Source organism: Xiphias gladius, chromosome 8, assembly GCF_016859285.1.
Source record: "Xiphias gladius isolate SHS-SW01 ecotype Sanya breed wild chromosome 8, ASM1685928v1, whole genome shotgun sequence".
NCBI classification, from domain to species: Eukaryota; Metazoa; Chordata; class Actinopteri; order Istiophoriformes; family Xiphiidae; genus Xiphias; species Xiphias gladius.
The window spans coordinates 22,765,085-22,779,142 of NC_053407.1; the positions used below are offsets into that span (position 1 = coordinate 22,765,085).

At 41.1% G+C, this 14,058-nt stretch overlaps 1 protein-coding gene across 4 annotated transcripts in view; it reads left to right on the plus strand.

The window, feature by feature from the left end:
• Positions 1-617: 617 nt before the first annotated feature.
• Positions 618-14,058, plus strand: part of srpk2 (SRSF protein kinase 2) — a 71,880-nt gene continuing 58,439 nt past the window's right edge. For all 4 annotated transcript variants that reach the window (XR_005707963.1, XM_040133149.1, XM_040133151.1 and 1 more), the window contains exons 1-2: positions 618-649; positions 912-978. Coding sequence is in view for 3 of the 4 variants with exons in the window: in XM_040133149.1 (XP_039989083.1) it covers positions 634-649; positions 912-978 (83 nt within the window). In the remaining variant the exon portion in view is untranslated. The remainder of the gene's footprint in view (positions 650-911; positions 979-14,058) is intronic.

Genomic DNA, 14,058 nt, shown 5'->3' on the forward strand with positions numbered 1-14,058 from the left:
ATGGAAACACTCACGTGAAGTACAAATGCCTCAGAACTGTACTTAATGAAGCTACAGTACCTGGGAAAATGTACTTTAGTTACTATAGTTACAAGATGTTTTACATGATGATTTTATTGTCCGTCAAGAATGTAGTGCCCCCATGTTTTCGGATGATGTGTAATTTTTCTTAATCCATTTGATATCAGCATGAATGTCCATTAACAATAAAGCATTTTTAAAATATTAAACATATTATTTGTACTTTTTTTTGTATTACCCTTTGGTTTTTTGGTTTTTTGCATTTCTTATTATTCCACTAGAGATAGTTTGACTCAGAAAAAGAGCTGCCTACCAAATATATTCTGCTGTGTAACTTTACATTGAGGTAGAAATTGTGCGTATTTCATTGCAATTTGTGCAGAACTGGCGCAGGTCCAAGCAGGACTGGACGCGACTCCCGCTTCAAACAACAGAGGGAGCGCGTGTCATCCAAAGGTAGAGGGGTTAGCGTGTGTGTGTGTTTGTGTGTGTGTGTGTGTGTGTGTGTGTGTGTGTTTGTGTCTGTGTGAAAGAGAGAGAGAGAGAGAGAGAGAGAGAATCCGGCTGCTACCGTCGCGGTGCCTACTCCTGCTCAGGGGAAGAGGAGGAAACATGAGCTCCAGGAAAGGTGCGTATCCCTCAGCCTCTAACTCGGGTATGCTACCCCGCTTCTGGTTGTATTTGATATGAAAGGTGGCGGAAGTTACGCGGGTAAAAAAGCCTACCGGGGCGTGCTAAACGGCGCTAAATGACCCGCGCCAGTCAGCTTTAGAGCCTTACGATGTGTGTTTGTTCTCTCTCTCTCTCTCTCTCCCCCCGTCCCTCCTACACCCTTCCCCGGACTCGGACGTCGGTCGTGCCCGTGGAAAAACGTAACCTCACCCCGGCAGTGATGGCCATCCAGGCCAGAAAGAGGAGGCCGAAGGGGAAGAAAGACAAAACGGGTCACCACCGGAGGTAAGCGGGGCGGCGGCGGTTGGGGTCGGCACGACAGAGTGAGAGGGAGCGTAGAGTGTTTGTTTGCCGGGGCTTGGTTTGTTGACAGCGGGTCCCTCGCTGCGTGACGCCGGCGCGGCTGCCGGTGCGTCGGCGGTGTGGACTGTGCGCACATATGGCAAAAGGCGTGTATTTTCGCCCCACCTGGCGGGGCTGCCGCGGAGTGTGGGAAGTTGCCATTTACGTTGAAGGACCCAGACTGGGTCTCTGGACGTCGAGGTCCCCCGCAGGTCCAGGCTTGGCTCCCAGCTTTTGCAGCCACGGTTCTTCAGCTTTGTTTGCCCTCGCCAGTGCTGCCGACCTCTTGATTGATTTTTTTTTTTTTTTTCTGCACTGGGGGTCTGCAGAGGGAGGTTTGACAGAGGTGACAGCTCATTTTCCTCGGCCCCCTTTTGCAGTGGGGATGGCTGTGCCAGACTGGTAGGGAGTCAAACACCTCTATTTATCACCTAGCCTACTTGGGAATCTCTCACATGATTTTCGATTATGTAACTTTCCTTGAATCTGTCAGAGCATTGTTTTCCTTGTGTGTGTGTGTGTGTGTGTGTGTGTGTGTGTGTGTGTGTGTGTGTGTGTGTGTGTGTCTGCGTGTGTGTGTGCGCGCCCGCCCGCCTCTGGTCCTGTGAGGCGGTCCTGCAGGGGTAGACGCAGGGATATTTCAGCCTGATTTCAGCAGGCGCGAGTGTTTGCAGCGGGCAGGCGTGCGAGCGGCGCAGTGGCTCCGTAAAGTGAATGCGAATTGGCGAAGGGGAGAGCGGGGGGCTTATACTTCATGGCGTGATGCTGTTGGAGCGACGTCAGCGGCAGCAGGAGAGGGCATGGGTTAGGTGGTACCAGCGGTTGCGCCCACCCCAGGGGGCTGCTCGGCGCCGGCTGCCGGAATGTGCTGGAATCCCCAAACGCCTGTGTAATAATAAGGATAATTAAAAAAAAAAAAAAGTGTCCATTCACAAACCCAGTTATTCCCATATTCTGTCTTAAAACATAACAAGACTATGTCAGTGGTGAGATCATTCCACCTGCTGTATGTTCACCCATTTCAGAAGCAGGTGTCTTCTAATTAAAAAAAAAAAAGGAAAAAAAAAAGACTCCTGTGGTAGCCCTGAGATTGGTGTCCTGCTGTGGATGTGGTCTTGCCTGCTGCCCAGTGTATGCTGGGATATATACACCAGGGCTTAACCCGGAGAGGGATTAAGAAGGCAGAGAAAATGAGGGAATCTGACAAAAGGACTCTTGATTCAAGGCCAGGCTTGATGATGTGTACAGGAAGCAGAGCTGTGACTAAAAATCCCTTTTCATTATTGATTCATCTTCTGATTATACAGCTGAATAAAATACAGCTATTTTGATAATCAATTAGTAATCACTCATTGTACAAGCAAAGCTAGTGGAAAAAGTGTCAAACATTTTCTGACACCGGCTTCTCAAAGGAGAGGATTTCCTGCCTTTCTTGGTCATATATCACAGTAACCTGAATATTTTGATGTTGATTGAACAAAACAAGACATTTGCAGATGTCACCCTTTGGCCCTGCGAAGTTGTTGGGGGCATTTATTCACAATTTTTTGATTTTTTTTTTAAAGTTAATTGGACTAATCAAAAAAAATAATCATCAGATTACTCGATAATGAAAATCATTGTTAGTTGCGGCCCTAGATGATTATTAATGGATTAATTGTTTTGGTTTATAAAAATTCAGGAAATAGTGGAAAAATAACCGTCACAATTTCTTTCGGCTTAAAGTGATGTCTTGAATAGGTTTTTTTTTGGTCAGAGCAATAGTAAAAAAAAAATCAGAAAATATACATTTTACTATCGTGTGAAAAAAAAAAAAAGAAACAAAAGAAGAAGCCCCAAATTCTTATATTTGAGACACTGGAACCATTAAATGTTTGGTGTTTTTGCTTGATTAGTGACTTAAGTGAGAGATCATTTATCAAAATGCTTAATTTTTTTTTTGACGATTTTACTTATCGATTAATCAACTAATTGTTTCAGATCTACAATGAAGCCAGTGATATAAACTCACACTCTCAAACTGTTTTTTTTTATTATTTAATGTGCTACGAAAAAATTAGATTTCCAGATGTACTGAATTTAAATTGCAGCACAGATACTGTAAATTACATCGATGAACATATATGTCAAGACAGTGGTTAAAGTGGGGCATAACATTCAAAATAAAAGAAGAATTAATTTCTACCATTTTTATATGTCTTCTGTCTTAAGATCAACCCATGAATGTAACTTATTCAGAAGTTGAACTCGAGTGTTTATAATTATAGGCCAAACGATACTTGGCTTTAAAGGCCAATGCTAAGATTGATATTTGGAAGTTTTAAAAAAAATCAGATAACAATGTATCAGCCAATTTTTTTTTTTTTTACATAAACAAATATTTAGATTTAAGAATTTTTTTCATGACGTACAACAAATGGCTCGAATCAAGCTGGGGATGTTGTGGTCAAATGGTATGCACCTTAACCCCTTTATTTATAGAAAAATGTATGTATTATAGATTCTTAAAAAAAATCCTTACAGTTTATTCAGTGGCATGTTACTCTGCAATGACATACTGTATATGATTATATATTTTTTTTAAAGTTCATTTTCTCTGTGTGAAATCTTATAATCTTTTGGAATAATTAACATAGGAAACCAACAACACTCTAAATTATTTATAATGTATAAATATATAAATGGGGATGAAATAACAGGAAATTGTCTGACATGGAAAAAAAATTGTACTGCGAGAAGATCTGCTGTTGGTTGATGAGGTTCATCAGAGAAATCATATAATAAGGAGAATTGATCAAATGTTAAAATGTAAAATAATAGACTAAAACTACTTTATTCTTAATTATACTGCTTCAGCAAGTGTATTATTATTATCATTATTATCATTATTAGTGTTATCAGACAGAAATCAAGGCCGAGGTCGGCTCTGTTTCTGTACTGCAGTCATCTTTTATCTCCTCTTAACCAACTGAAGAGACCTCTGGCACCCTCTTAACTTTAAGAGCATTTTAAAGTCAAAAAAAGTTTAATGTTTTCATTCTTAAGTTTGTGAGTAGCAGTAAAAGTGAGGGATTTTTACTTTATCTCGACTTCTCTTACAAAAACACTCACTGTCAGAGAGGGAGTTCGTTCTTAAAGGGTTGTGCTGTGCTTTGATCCAGAGTCATGCCTGGCCCCTGCTGAAGGGCTTCACACAGCTGAGACAGGCTTTGTGTTCACAAACCACAACAAACACACATGTACCCAAATGCAGAGACACTCTGTCACACACACACACACACACACACACACATTTCCACTACAAAGCGGGCTTCACATCCAGAGCATTATGTGCTGAGGTGAATAGTAGTGTTTAGACTCAGTTCAGGCACCGTCAGTGAATTGTCACTTGACTTTGATCTCTTCTGATTTAAGCTGATACAGCTTCCCACGTTTGAGTTCATTCATTCAGACAAACAAACACATGAATGCGTGCACATGCATAAAAGAAAAAAAAAAAAAATTCCCAGCCTGAAGAGGTATATAATATATATTATATCTCACGCTCTGACTGGGTGACATCTAACCTGACCTCGCTCAGCCTGGCAAACAAAACACACACGCTAACAAACACAGGGGGAGGAGAGATTTACCCGCGGCTTAGAGGAACAGATCAGGGTGCCTTGCTGAGGACTTTATTAGGAACACATGGGAGAGGTCAAGTATGTGTGTTTGATATGATGACCGCATATGCATGTATGTGAACTGTCCTTACACCAGCATCACATAACATACCCGCGTAGGGGTTCTCTTCTTGTAAAGGCCTCTGCTCAGGCTGAACTTTGGTAGAGTCATGCCGGGGTTCATGTGAGGTCACCAAAGTCTCCGCTGATAAGACGAGAGAGAGTATAAGTTGTCCTGCCCCGACAGGTGCAACAAAAGCATTTTATGCTTTTAATAAAGAGTCAATAGTGGAGACATTACAGGAAATTATGAGTGAGAGGGAGAGAGAGAAGCGGGAAGTGACATGCAACAAAGGAGACTTTGCAAGTCATGGTCAGTCCCTTAAATCGCTTGGCCACCAGGACAGATGCATCAAAACCGACAGACAAAGTTTTCTACACAGCAAAACAACCCTAACGAGAGACCTCATCAGGCCAAATATATGACAACATCTGTTGGGGGTGCACCAAGAGTGTGTAGGGCCTTTTAACTGCAATGCATTTTTTTTTAACAGCTTTTATTATCTAAAGATACATATTGATCCTTTTTTTTTTTTTTTTTTTTTGTCTTCATTACTGTCTTGTATTTAAGAGCCAGACTGTGATCTGAGTCTCTCGTTGCTGATGTTTGTGCTCTGCACTTTCCAGAGATCGGTTACTGTTGTTCAGGAACCATGGCCACAGTAGGACAGCAGCTTCTTTTTGTTTCAATCTGCTGTTGATCAGGTTTGAGGTATTACAGTTGGTCTTTTCTTTGTTTGGGCAGTCATGCTTGCTTGCCCATAAGGTGCATCGTTTGCTTTGGCTACAGGACTGGGTTTTGATTTGCTATTCTGTTTTCTTAGCCAGACTAGCGGCGTGGCTCTGTAGTTGGCAAAGTCTGTCAGTCGGCTCCACCACTTCGGTCCAGAATGAAAGATCTCAAAAACTACTGAATGGTTTGCCATGAAATTTTTTTACAGACACTCATGGTGGATGAATCCTACTGGCTTTTATGATGATCCCCTGGCTTTTCCTGTAGCACCACCAGCAGGTTGACATTTTTGGTTTTGAGTGAAGTATCTCAACAACCTTTCGCTGGATTGTGTCTTGTTTATGAATTCGTAATAGAAATAAGCAAAATTGATATGTAGTAACATGAACCTGTAACAGGGTACATGCTGGGTTAATGTAAATTTAACTAAAGACCCCACAGTTATGATTATATGAGGCAATGTAAACGGTGTATTTGCAGATTCACTCAAGTGATGGGACATTGACAGTTGCTTATTTAATAGTCAGATAGTGACAGGAAGTTAGTTGCATCTCAGCGCTGTGTTTCAGGACTTTTTCAGTTTCACTTTTTCACAGATTCATAAACAATGTGACAAATATTTATTGCTGATTCACCCAGAGGCAAACCGCATAATTTGTGAGGGACCACGTGCTCAATGTTGCCTTGACGTTTTAGACCATCACCACAAGCCTTGGATCAGTCCCACGTTTGAGCGCCAGCTACGCGAATTGCCGAGCAGAGCGGGTTTTTGAGCAAAGAAGCCAATCTATTGGGCTTGCAGCTACAAGTCTGGCTCCATCTTTTATCACCTCCGTTCAGTGTGCTAATCACACACCATGTACCAGGGTGGGGTAATGCCATTGAAATTCAAAGACACTACTTGTGATCTGCAAGTGTAGTTGTGCTTTGGGAATTGTGGAATGGATTTATCTACTAAATCATCGTCAAACTTTTGCTTTGATGTTTACGCTTTCGCTTCCACATAGTAACCTGATCTTATCACCGTATTTCATCAACATATTTTTTTGCTCTTTCAGTCTCGTCTTGCTGATCTGGCTGTTGTTTCTCAGTCTATGTGTGTGAGAAAGAGAGATACTGGATTTAAGTTGAGTCCTTAAAAAGATTACTGGTATTGACTCTTCAGTAAACTTGTTCTTACTCACATGGTCTCAAAGCAAGGACAAAAAAGCAAAAAACAAAAAAAGAACCAAATCAACTGAGGTGATATGTATGGCCAATTTTGTCTTTGTTTATAAAATGTCAGAAAATGGGGAACAATGTCCATCACAATTCCTTAAAACCCAAGGTGACTTCATATCTTCATATTGCTTGTTTTTATCGACTAACAGTCCAAAAAACCAAACCTGTCCAGTTTACTATCAAACTAGAAAAATCATCACGTTTGACAGGTTGGGGCTGGGCAATGTTTGACGTGTTGATCAACTGTATGATAGCGTAACCATAAGTAACAAGTACTTATTGTAATGAAATGCCAAACTAGGTTTGTGGTGATATAGAAAAACAGTGTCACTATTACACAGTTTGTCCAGCAGAGTGCTCTGATGAGATGATTTTTCAACTGTAAAATGTCCCACTTAGTATATATTTTTCTCACAATGCTTTAAAAAAAAAAAAAAAAAATCTAAGGGATTTACATTTTAAAAATCCCAAATTTTCTGTTATGCATATAAGATGAGAAAAAGTTTAAGTTGTCCTGCCCCAACAAGTGCAACAAAACCATATATATTTGTACTTTATGCGTGTTATGTAGAATAAAGAGGGGAAAAAAATCCTTTCTGCCGATATATATATCATTATCATTTTTCATTTTCTTTTCAAAATATTGATATCAGTATGGGCCTCGAAAATTCAGTATGGGTCGGGCTTTAACCTGTGTACATGTTTTTCATTGGCTCCACTTTTAATTAATGCGTAATACATGTGTGGACAGAATCAGAACTCAGCTGGGATCAGTAGGTGTCTCCATACTTGAGTCAAGTCAAGTCAAGTCAGTTTTGTTGACATAGCCCAATACCACAAGTTTGTCTCAAACGACTTCACGGGAAAAAAGGTTAGAAGCAAAAAGGGAGACCCCCATGAAGAAGCGGAGGAAAGTGGCAAGAAAAAAAATGCCTTACTGTATATCCTGTAAGCAGCCAAATGCTGATAAGCAGTCATCTTAACTTCAGATTAAACAAACTTAACTATGTTCTGTATTTAATCAAAAATATTCAAATTTAAACCTCCAAATAGATTTATTTTGTATTGTATTGTACGTATTTTATCTTCAATAATCAGTGTGTCTGCTCAACCGGGTTCTTCTCTTCTCTAGGAAATGTTTAACTAAAAGCAACAAAAACACGAGTGCTTTGCAAATTGCTGCAGGAGCCGCACAAAACAATAGCAGACTGCTCTCTTTCTCTGACAGGATTCGTTTAGTGACGGATCATAGCTTTTACACCTTCACATTTATTTCTCTCACTTTATCATCTCTCCCTTTATTGAGTTTGGTCCGTCACCTAAAATAAATGGACCATCGTGCCCTCTGTTGTGCACGTTGCCATAGAAACACTGGCTGTATGACTCCAGTAGACCAGTAGCAATAAAAACAGAGCAAGTCCTAGTCACCATGATTACAGGCACAACAATGATGCAGTAGTTTATAACAATGGCAGGGTAGAGTCGGCGCCTCTAACTACAGAATAACGTTTTCTGTACTAGGGCCTTTTAAAATGGCAGATAATGGTGTATATGATTGAAGGAGGTTACTACAAAGAGATGGCCTAGCTGCCCTCTCATCGACCTCTGACCTGGTGTAGGCCTTAATTAAAGATCAAATGTTTGATCTGCCTGGTGGGACACAGATTGTAAATGGGTCTGCATTTCATGCTGTAAGATGACAGGTCCTTAAAAATTTAAGAGGCCGAGACTGTGGTGTGAATCGCCTCATTGATTAAATGGATCTGGATGAGCATACCAAAAACATCCTGCGGTTGCGAGTGTGAAAAGGGATATAAAGCGACACCAGTATAACAGCATTTATCAGCCGTAACTTTTCCAGACAGAGCACTAGCGAGTCCAAATGCTAATATCCTTCTCGGTATATACTGTATATCTGTCAGTGCCTGTCGTAGCGCTATAGACCCTTCTGCATGAAATGAGCTGACTCTTACTTGACCAATGTTCCCACACATTGCACTATAAACTGCATTGACTTCCAGGGGTTGTTTTTTTTTTTGACTGAAGAAGAGCGCAGGCAGCTGGTTGGAGCACTCTGCAGAGACGAGACAGGGTTTATTCACTGGCACCAGGCACCAGGCAGCAAGCTAAAGCTGAAGGCAGGTATATGATGCATACCACAGAGATATGACTTGTTGATTAGTCAGCATACAGATATATACAAAAATAACCATCACTTACAACAATAAATCAACACGTATATACACACAATGATGAAAAATATTGATATACAGACTCTATCTTGGTCCCTTGGGTTTGTTCATAGATTCTCCATAACTCTTGAATAAGTTTTTGGCATTATATGCCTTCTTTAGATCGTGACAATGGAGAGATGACAGGAAATGAAGGGGGAGGGAGATGCAACAACAGTCCATGGTTCATGGTTGGCGTGTTAACCCCTAAACAACAGGGGCATCCCTGATTGTCCATATTAAAGTCCATCAAGAGTTACCACAAGAATTTGGTTTTCTGAATATTGTTATTTAAGTTTAGTTTACTGTGGGAAACACATGTAGCTAGTATGTGAGATATTAGATCTATAGTTCAAGATTTGGGGAAATTATTTGCTTTCTTGCCAAGATTTAGATGAGAAGAATCACTCTCATGTCTGTCCATTGAATATGAAGCCGGAGCTAGCAACTGGAAGACTGGAAACAGGGGGAAACCACCAGCATAGCGCTAGTGGTTCAAAGGTAACAAAATCCAACTACCAGCGCCTCTGTGGCTCACCAGTGGCACAAAACCTCCCCATAAAAGCACAGGTTGTTATTTTTCCACTTTTTAGACTAAGCAAAGCTAACCCGCTGTTTTACTCAGCTTCATATTTAATATACAGACATACGTGTGCAATTGATCTTCTGAACGTAATTTCAGCAAGAAAGCAAATAAGCGTATTTCCCAAAATATCAAACTATTGCTGTAACACAGACTTTGGGTTTGGTGGCCTAATATTTATAAATGTAATAATGTTCTTTTGGTGCAAAATCAGCCTGTTGTTGTGATTAATGAGCCTTTACAGATTAGGAGGTGGTAAGTGGAAGGTCCAGACAGGCTCCCATATTAATAAATTGAATTGATTCCCAGGGGAAACACAGGAGTCCAACTAACTGTGGATGAACACCAGTGGCCTTGTGTCTTGATCTGGCCAGATGTCCTCAGAGAGTTGATCTTTGGCAAGCAGATTTGTTCAGCTCAGCCAATAATGCTTCCTTCATCAAGACTGCAGCCTGGCTGGATGGAGCTGATGGTGGGCACTGAGCGCCGAGCATGTGAGCTGCATGTAGAGAGACAGAGGGAGAGGTTGGGAGAAAAAAGGGGGAGAGAGAAACAGTGAAAGGCATGCTGAAACCTAGAGAGGTGGAACAAAAGATAAAGAAAGAGACTAGGAGGGAGGGAGGAGGACTGAGGGGATGAAAGGGAGAGTTTGTGTATGTGTGAGCATTTGTCTGGCCAACCAGTAGCAACAGGAAAGCTAGGGATGGAGAGAGTGAGTAAGGAAAGTGGAGAGAGGGAATTAGAGGATGCCACAGGGCAGCTGAAGGCAGGAAATGAGGGTTTGCAAAAACTGCTGCGTTGGTCACAAGGGGCAAAAGCGCATAGGTCGCTGAACGGTGAGCAGCTGAATGAGGAAACAGAGTGGACAGCTCAAATTGCTCATTTATGTAAAAAAATGACCCTCGCAGACTGCTACAGCTCTATGTTTGGATGGTGTTTGTTATTTATTCAGAGTCTGACTCACATCCTTTGAAATGTGTTATTACAGGTCAGACCTGAACGACAACAATTTATACAGTTTCCTTTTTAAGCAGCTCTCCACAGGAAAGAGGACCAGAGAAAGATTCATGGTTGTGATTTTTGAGTCACTGTCAAGGCCACGGAGGAGCCATTTGCTCCTATTTTGGCATCACTATAACATATGTGTGCATTTCTTTAAATTTTCTGGCCACCTGATGATTTTAAGTCCAATGTTCACTCTCTACCAACCCCTGAGGGAAATATCTGGCTCCTTAGCTGCAAAAAATGATCCAATATGTTCACCATCTAGTCACTAACTGTCTCAAAGTGTGATGCTGGGTTGGTAGCGTACAGTGGGTATATCAGAGCTTTTTCACAGAAAACGGGCCGAAATGGGGCTGAAATGGGGCTGAAATGAAAAGAGCTTGAACCAGGACAGTAAAGTTGTGGGCCGTAAAACCAAAACAATTAGCTAAAAGAAGCCAAAACGCTCCGTCGAGCTGAGGGGAACTGCAGGCAACACTTTGCACATTATACATAATCATTTGATAAATTGTGAATATAAAAATATTGATTAAAGCAGCTTTAATAAGATGGAAAGACATTTAATGCAGTGTCATACACAATGTTTTTTGTGTACAAATTCTTAACCTGTACATTCAGCTGCAAATAGGAGACATTTTTCAATCTGTCCTAAATTGTGAAATTTTGGAAGAAATGCTGGCATAACTTTGTGCATGTGTGTCACAGTTAATAAGAAATCCAAATGTATGCCTTTTGTTTTTTGTCTGTATCCTACAGTCTAATTGTAAATATCCCAAGTAGGAGGAGAACTGAGATTTATGGACAGAGAGAGAGACTGGGTATGCCCCTTACAGATCATTCATTGTTATATACTGAATTGTAATATGATATTAGCTGCTTCCTCTGTGGTGTCTGAGTAGGAATGATATTCTCCCTGGTGGCCACAGTGCTAGTATTATTGCTGGCTGACTCCCTGGTATTATTGCTGGCTGACTGACTGATTGAATTTAGAAGTAGGCCACTCCAGTAGGTGTTGAAGTAGGAGCTCCTGTGGAGAAGCTCCAATTTGAACTCACCTTTTCAACGGTTAGATAGTTGTGCTGGTTTTGAGAGCCACCAGGTTGTCTCTGGATTTAGCACTTAATAAGGGTAAAGTTGAGTGGTTGTTCCGTTTTAGCTCTAACCGCTGCGCAGCTCTTACCAGGCCTGCCAATACTATAATCCGTTGTCGTTAAATGAACTGCTCCTTAAGTCTGCTTGTCTAGTGGCTCGTTTCGGGGGCTCAGGGGGTGGATTTTTCCACTGGATTTTGCTCCCCCTTTTCAAACTAGATGCCTGTCTGACCGGTGGAGTTTGAGCTAGTCAAGGATTTCCTCCTGCTTTCCCAGAACATTAGCCAGGGAAGCACATCAGAACAAATCTACCAAGTCGATCAGAATGAATGAGGAGATAGAGCAGGAGCGAATGAAAAGGAGGGATTCCCATGCTCAGAGTGTATGTGGTCCAAATAGGATTTGTTCAGTGAGGGACAAGGAACAAGGATTTGTTCCTCCAGTGTAATGCTTCTGAAATGGGCTTGAGTTCTACAGTTGCGGGCCAGTGGGTCATCACGGGAGGAGGAAGGGAAGACATTAATAGGGCATGTAATTCTGTGAGGGCAGGAGCTTATCACAGTCGGGGAGTCTCCCTCCGCTGCCACCTTCTGGCCGATTGCGAAGGAGGAATTGCTCTCGTGTAGATGTCTTTCTGATGGGTGCTCTGTCAGGTTTTCAAATTATTTCTGCATTTTCAACCTTCAAAAATATTCTTTTACTATGCTCTTTCTCTGTTTTTAAATCTGGCTATCTCTTATACATTTTATGCTGGCAAAATAAGCATTAGAACAATGTCAACAAGCTTTAAAGTGGCACTTCTCAATCTCAAGTCTCTATTAAGTACTGTATGTTTGTTTTTAACCGACAGTTTGTTTTTAACTGAGCCCAACCAATAAGCAGGTAGTACAACACCTCATTTTAATTTTTCACACTAATGTAGAGAGAGCAGAAAATGGGGTGGCACTGGCAGCTTTATTTTCTATTATCTTAAGCATAAAGCACTACCTTTTGGGTGTTTCCTCTCCTAAAAGTACTATGCAGCTTTATTGAAATGCAAGGCATACTTCCTGTTATACTCTACAGACCCATTTTTGAGAGACTTCTAATGGTGGATGATTTTAGCATACTTGTCGATGTTGCCGTACATTCTACGGCTTAGGAGGCATCTAATCTTTTAAAATTCTAATGACTTAAAGTAACAAAAACTGATTTTTAAATGACTGAACACGGAGAGGAGGTGAAAAGACATTTTCCAGCCCCTAAGTAGTGTCAGCAAATCTTTGTTTCTCACATTGCATATGGCCTCAACAACCTCCATAAATTAGGGCAGCCTGTATGTAGCCTGAAAGGTCTGGAAAATCACTTGCTGCTGCTCGCCTACTGCTTACGCTCAGATGAGTGTATCAACATTTTTTATTAACTTCTCCCTGCTGCTGCTTGACTTGGCAAAAAGACACTTTTTAGACAGATTCTAGTGACTCAGTCAAACTTGTACTGTACAAGTGAGGAGAACAAAATTGAATATTGCTGCCTCTCACCTTTTTTGCATGCTGTTGTTTGTTTTGTCACTATCAGGTTACGCCCTTTGCACCTTTAGTAAGCATGATGCTGCGGATCACTTAATGTCCGGCTTTTAAATACAACACACCTGCTTTGTGGCTCCTTACTGCTCGGTTAATAGCTTTTGCAAAATGTAGATACAGTTTCAGTTGAAAGAAACAGTGGAAAGGCTCACGAAGGTGAGATGCTGAGATGCTGCTCATGACATCTGCGTGCTTTAGTGGATCGGAGTGTAATACTTTTGAACATTTCCCCCATTTACTCACAAATAATCACAGATAATATGATGGATGCAGACACGGGTACAACAGGGCAGAATCAATACTCCTTTCTATGGTATTGAATTGCTTACACCGGCTGTAATCATTGCTCCTCATGTTTGCAGTCCAGCCACAAGGTATTTGTTTGTTTCAGTATCTCCGCAGCACACTAACCCAGATCTCTGGAGAGTGTGTGTGTATAGACTCTGTGTGTATATGCGTATATGTCCTTCACAGTGCGTGCATCAGCTTCTTTCTGTCACTGTTGCTGTTGCCATTGTAAACACTGAGTGACTGGCTACACCGAGCAGTGTCCGCATTTAGCACTGTCTCAAAAACCTGGCTGAAAATTCTTGTTCGATCTAGAAGCATCTGAGTTGTAAACTTAGAAGCTTCTAGTAATGAAGTCATGAATAAAAAAGTAGGTTTGAAAATCCTCAATTCTATAACCCTTTCCTTAGTTTGACAATTAGCACTTTTAATGATGTATTTTGTGGAAAAAAATTAGATACATTCATTTTACCTTCCTCTACATCTGTGATTGCAGCTGAAGTGGCCTGTTTAGTGTGTGGCTCTTATTCTGTTTAAATGTCAAAAACAAAATATCATAATAGCTTAACACGGAGTCCTGCGCT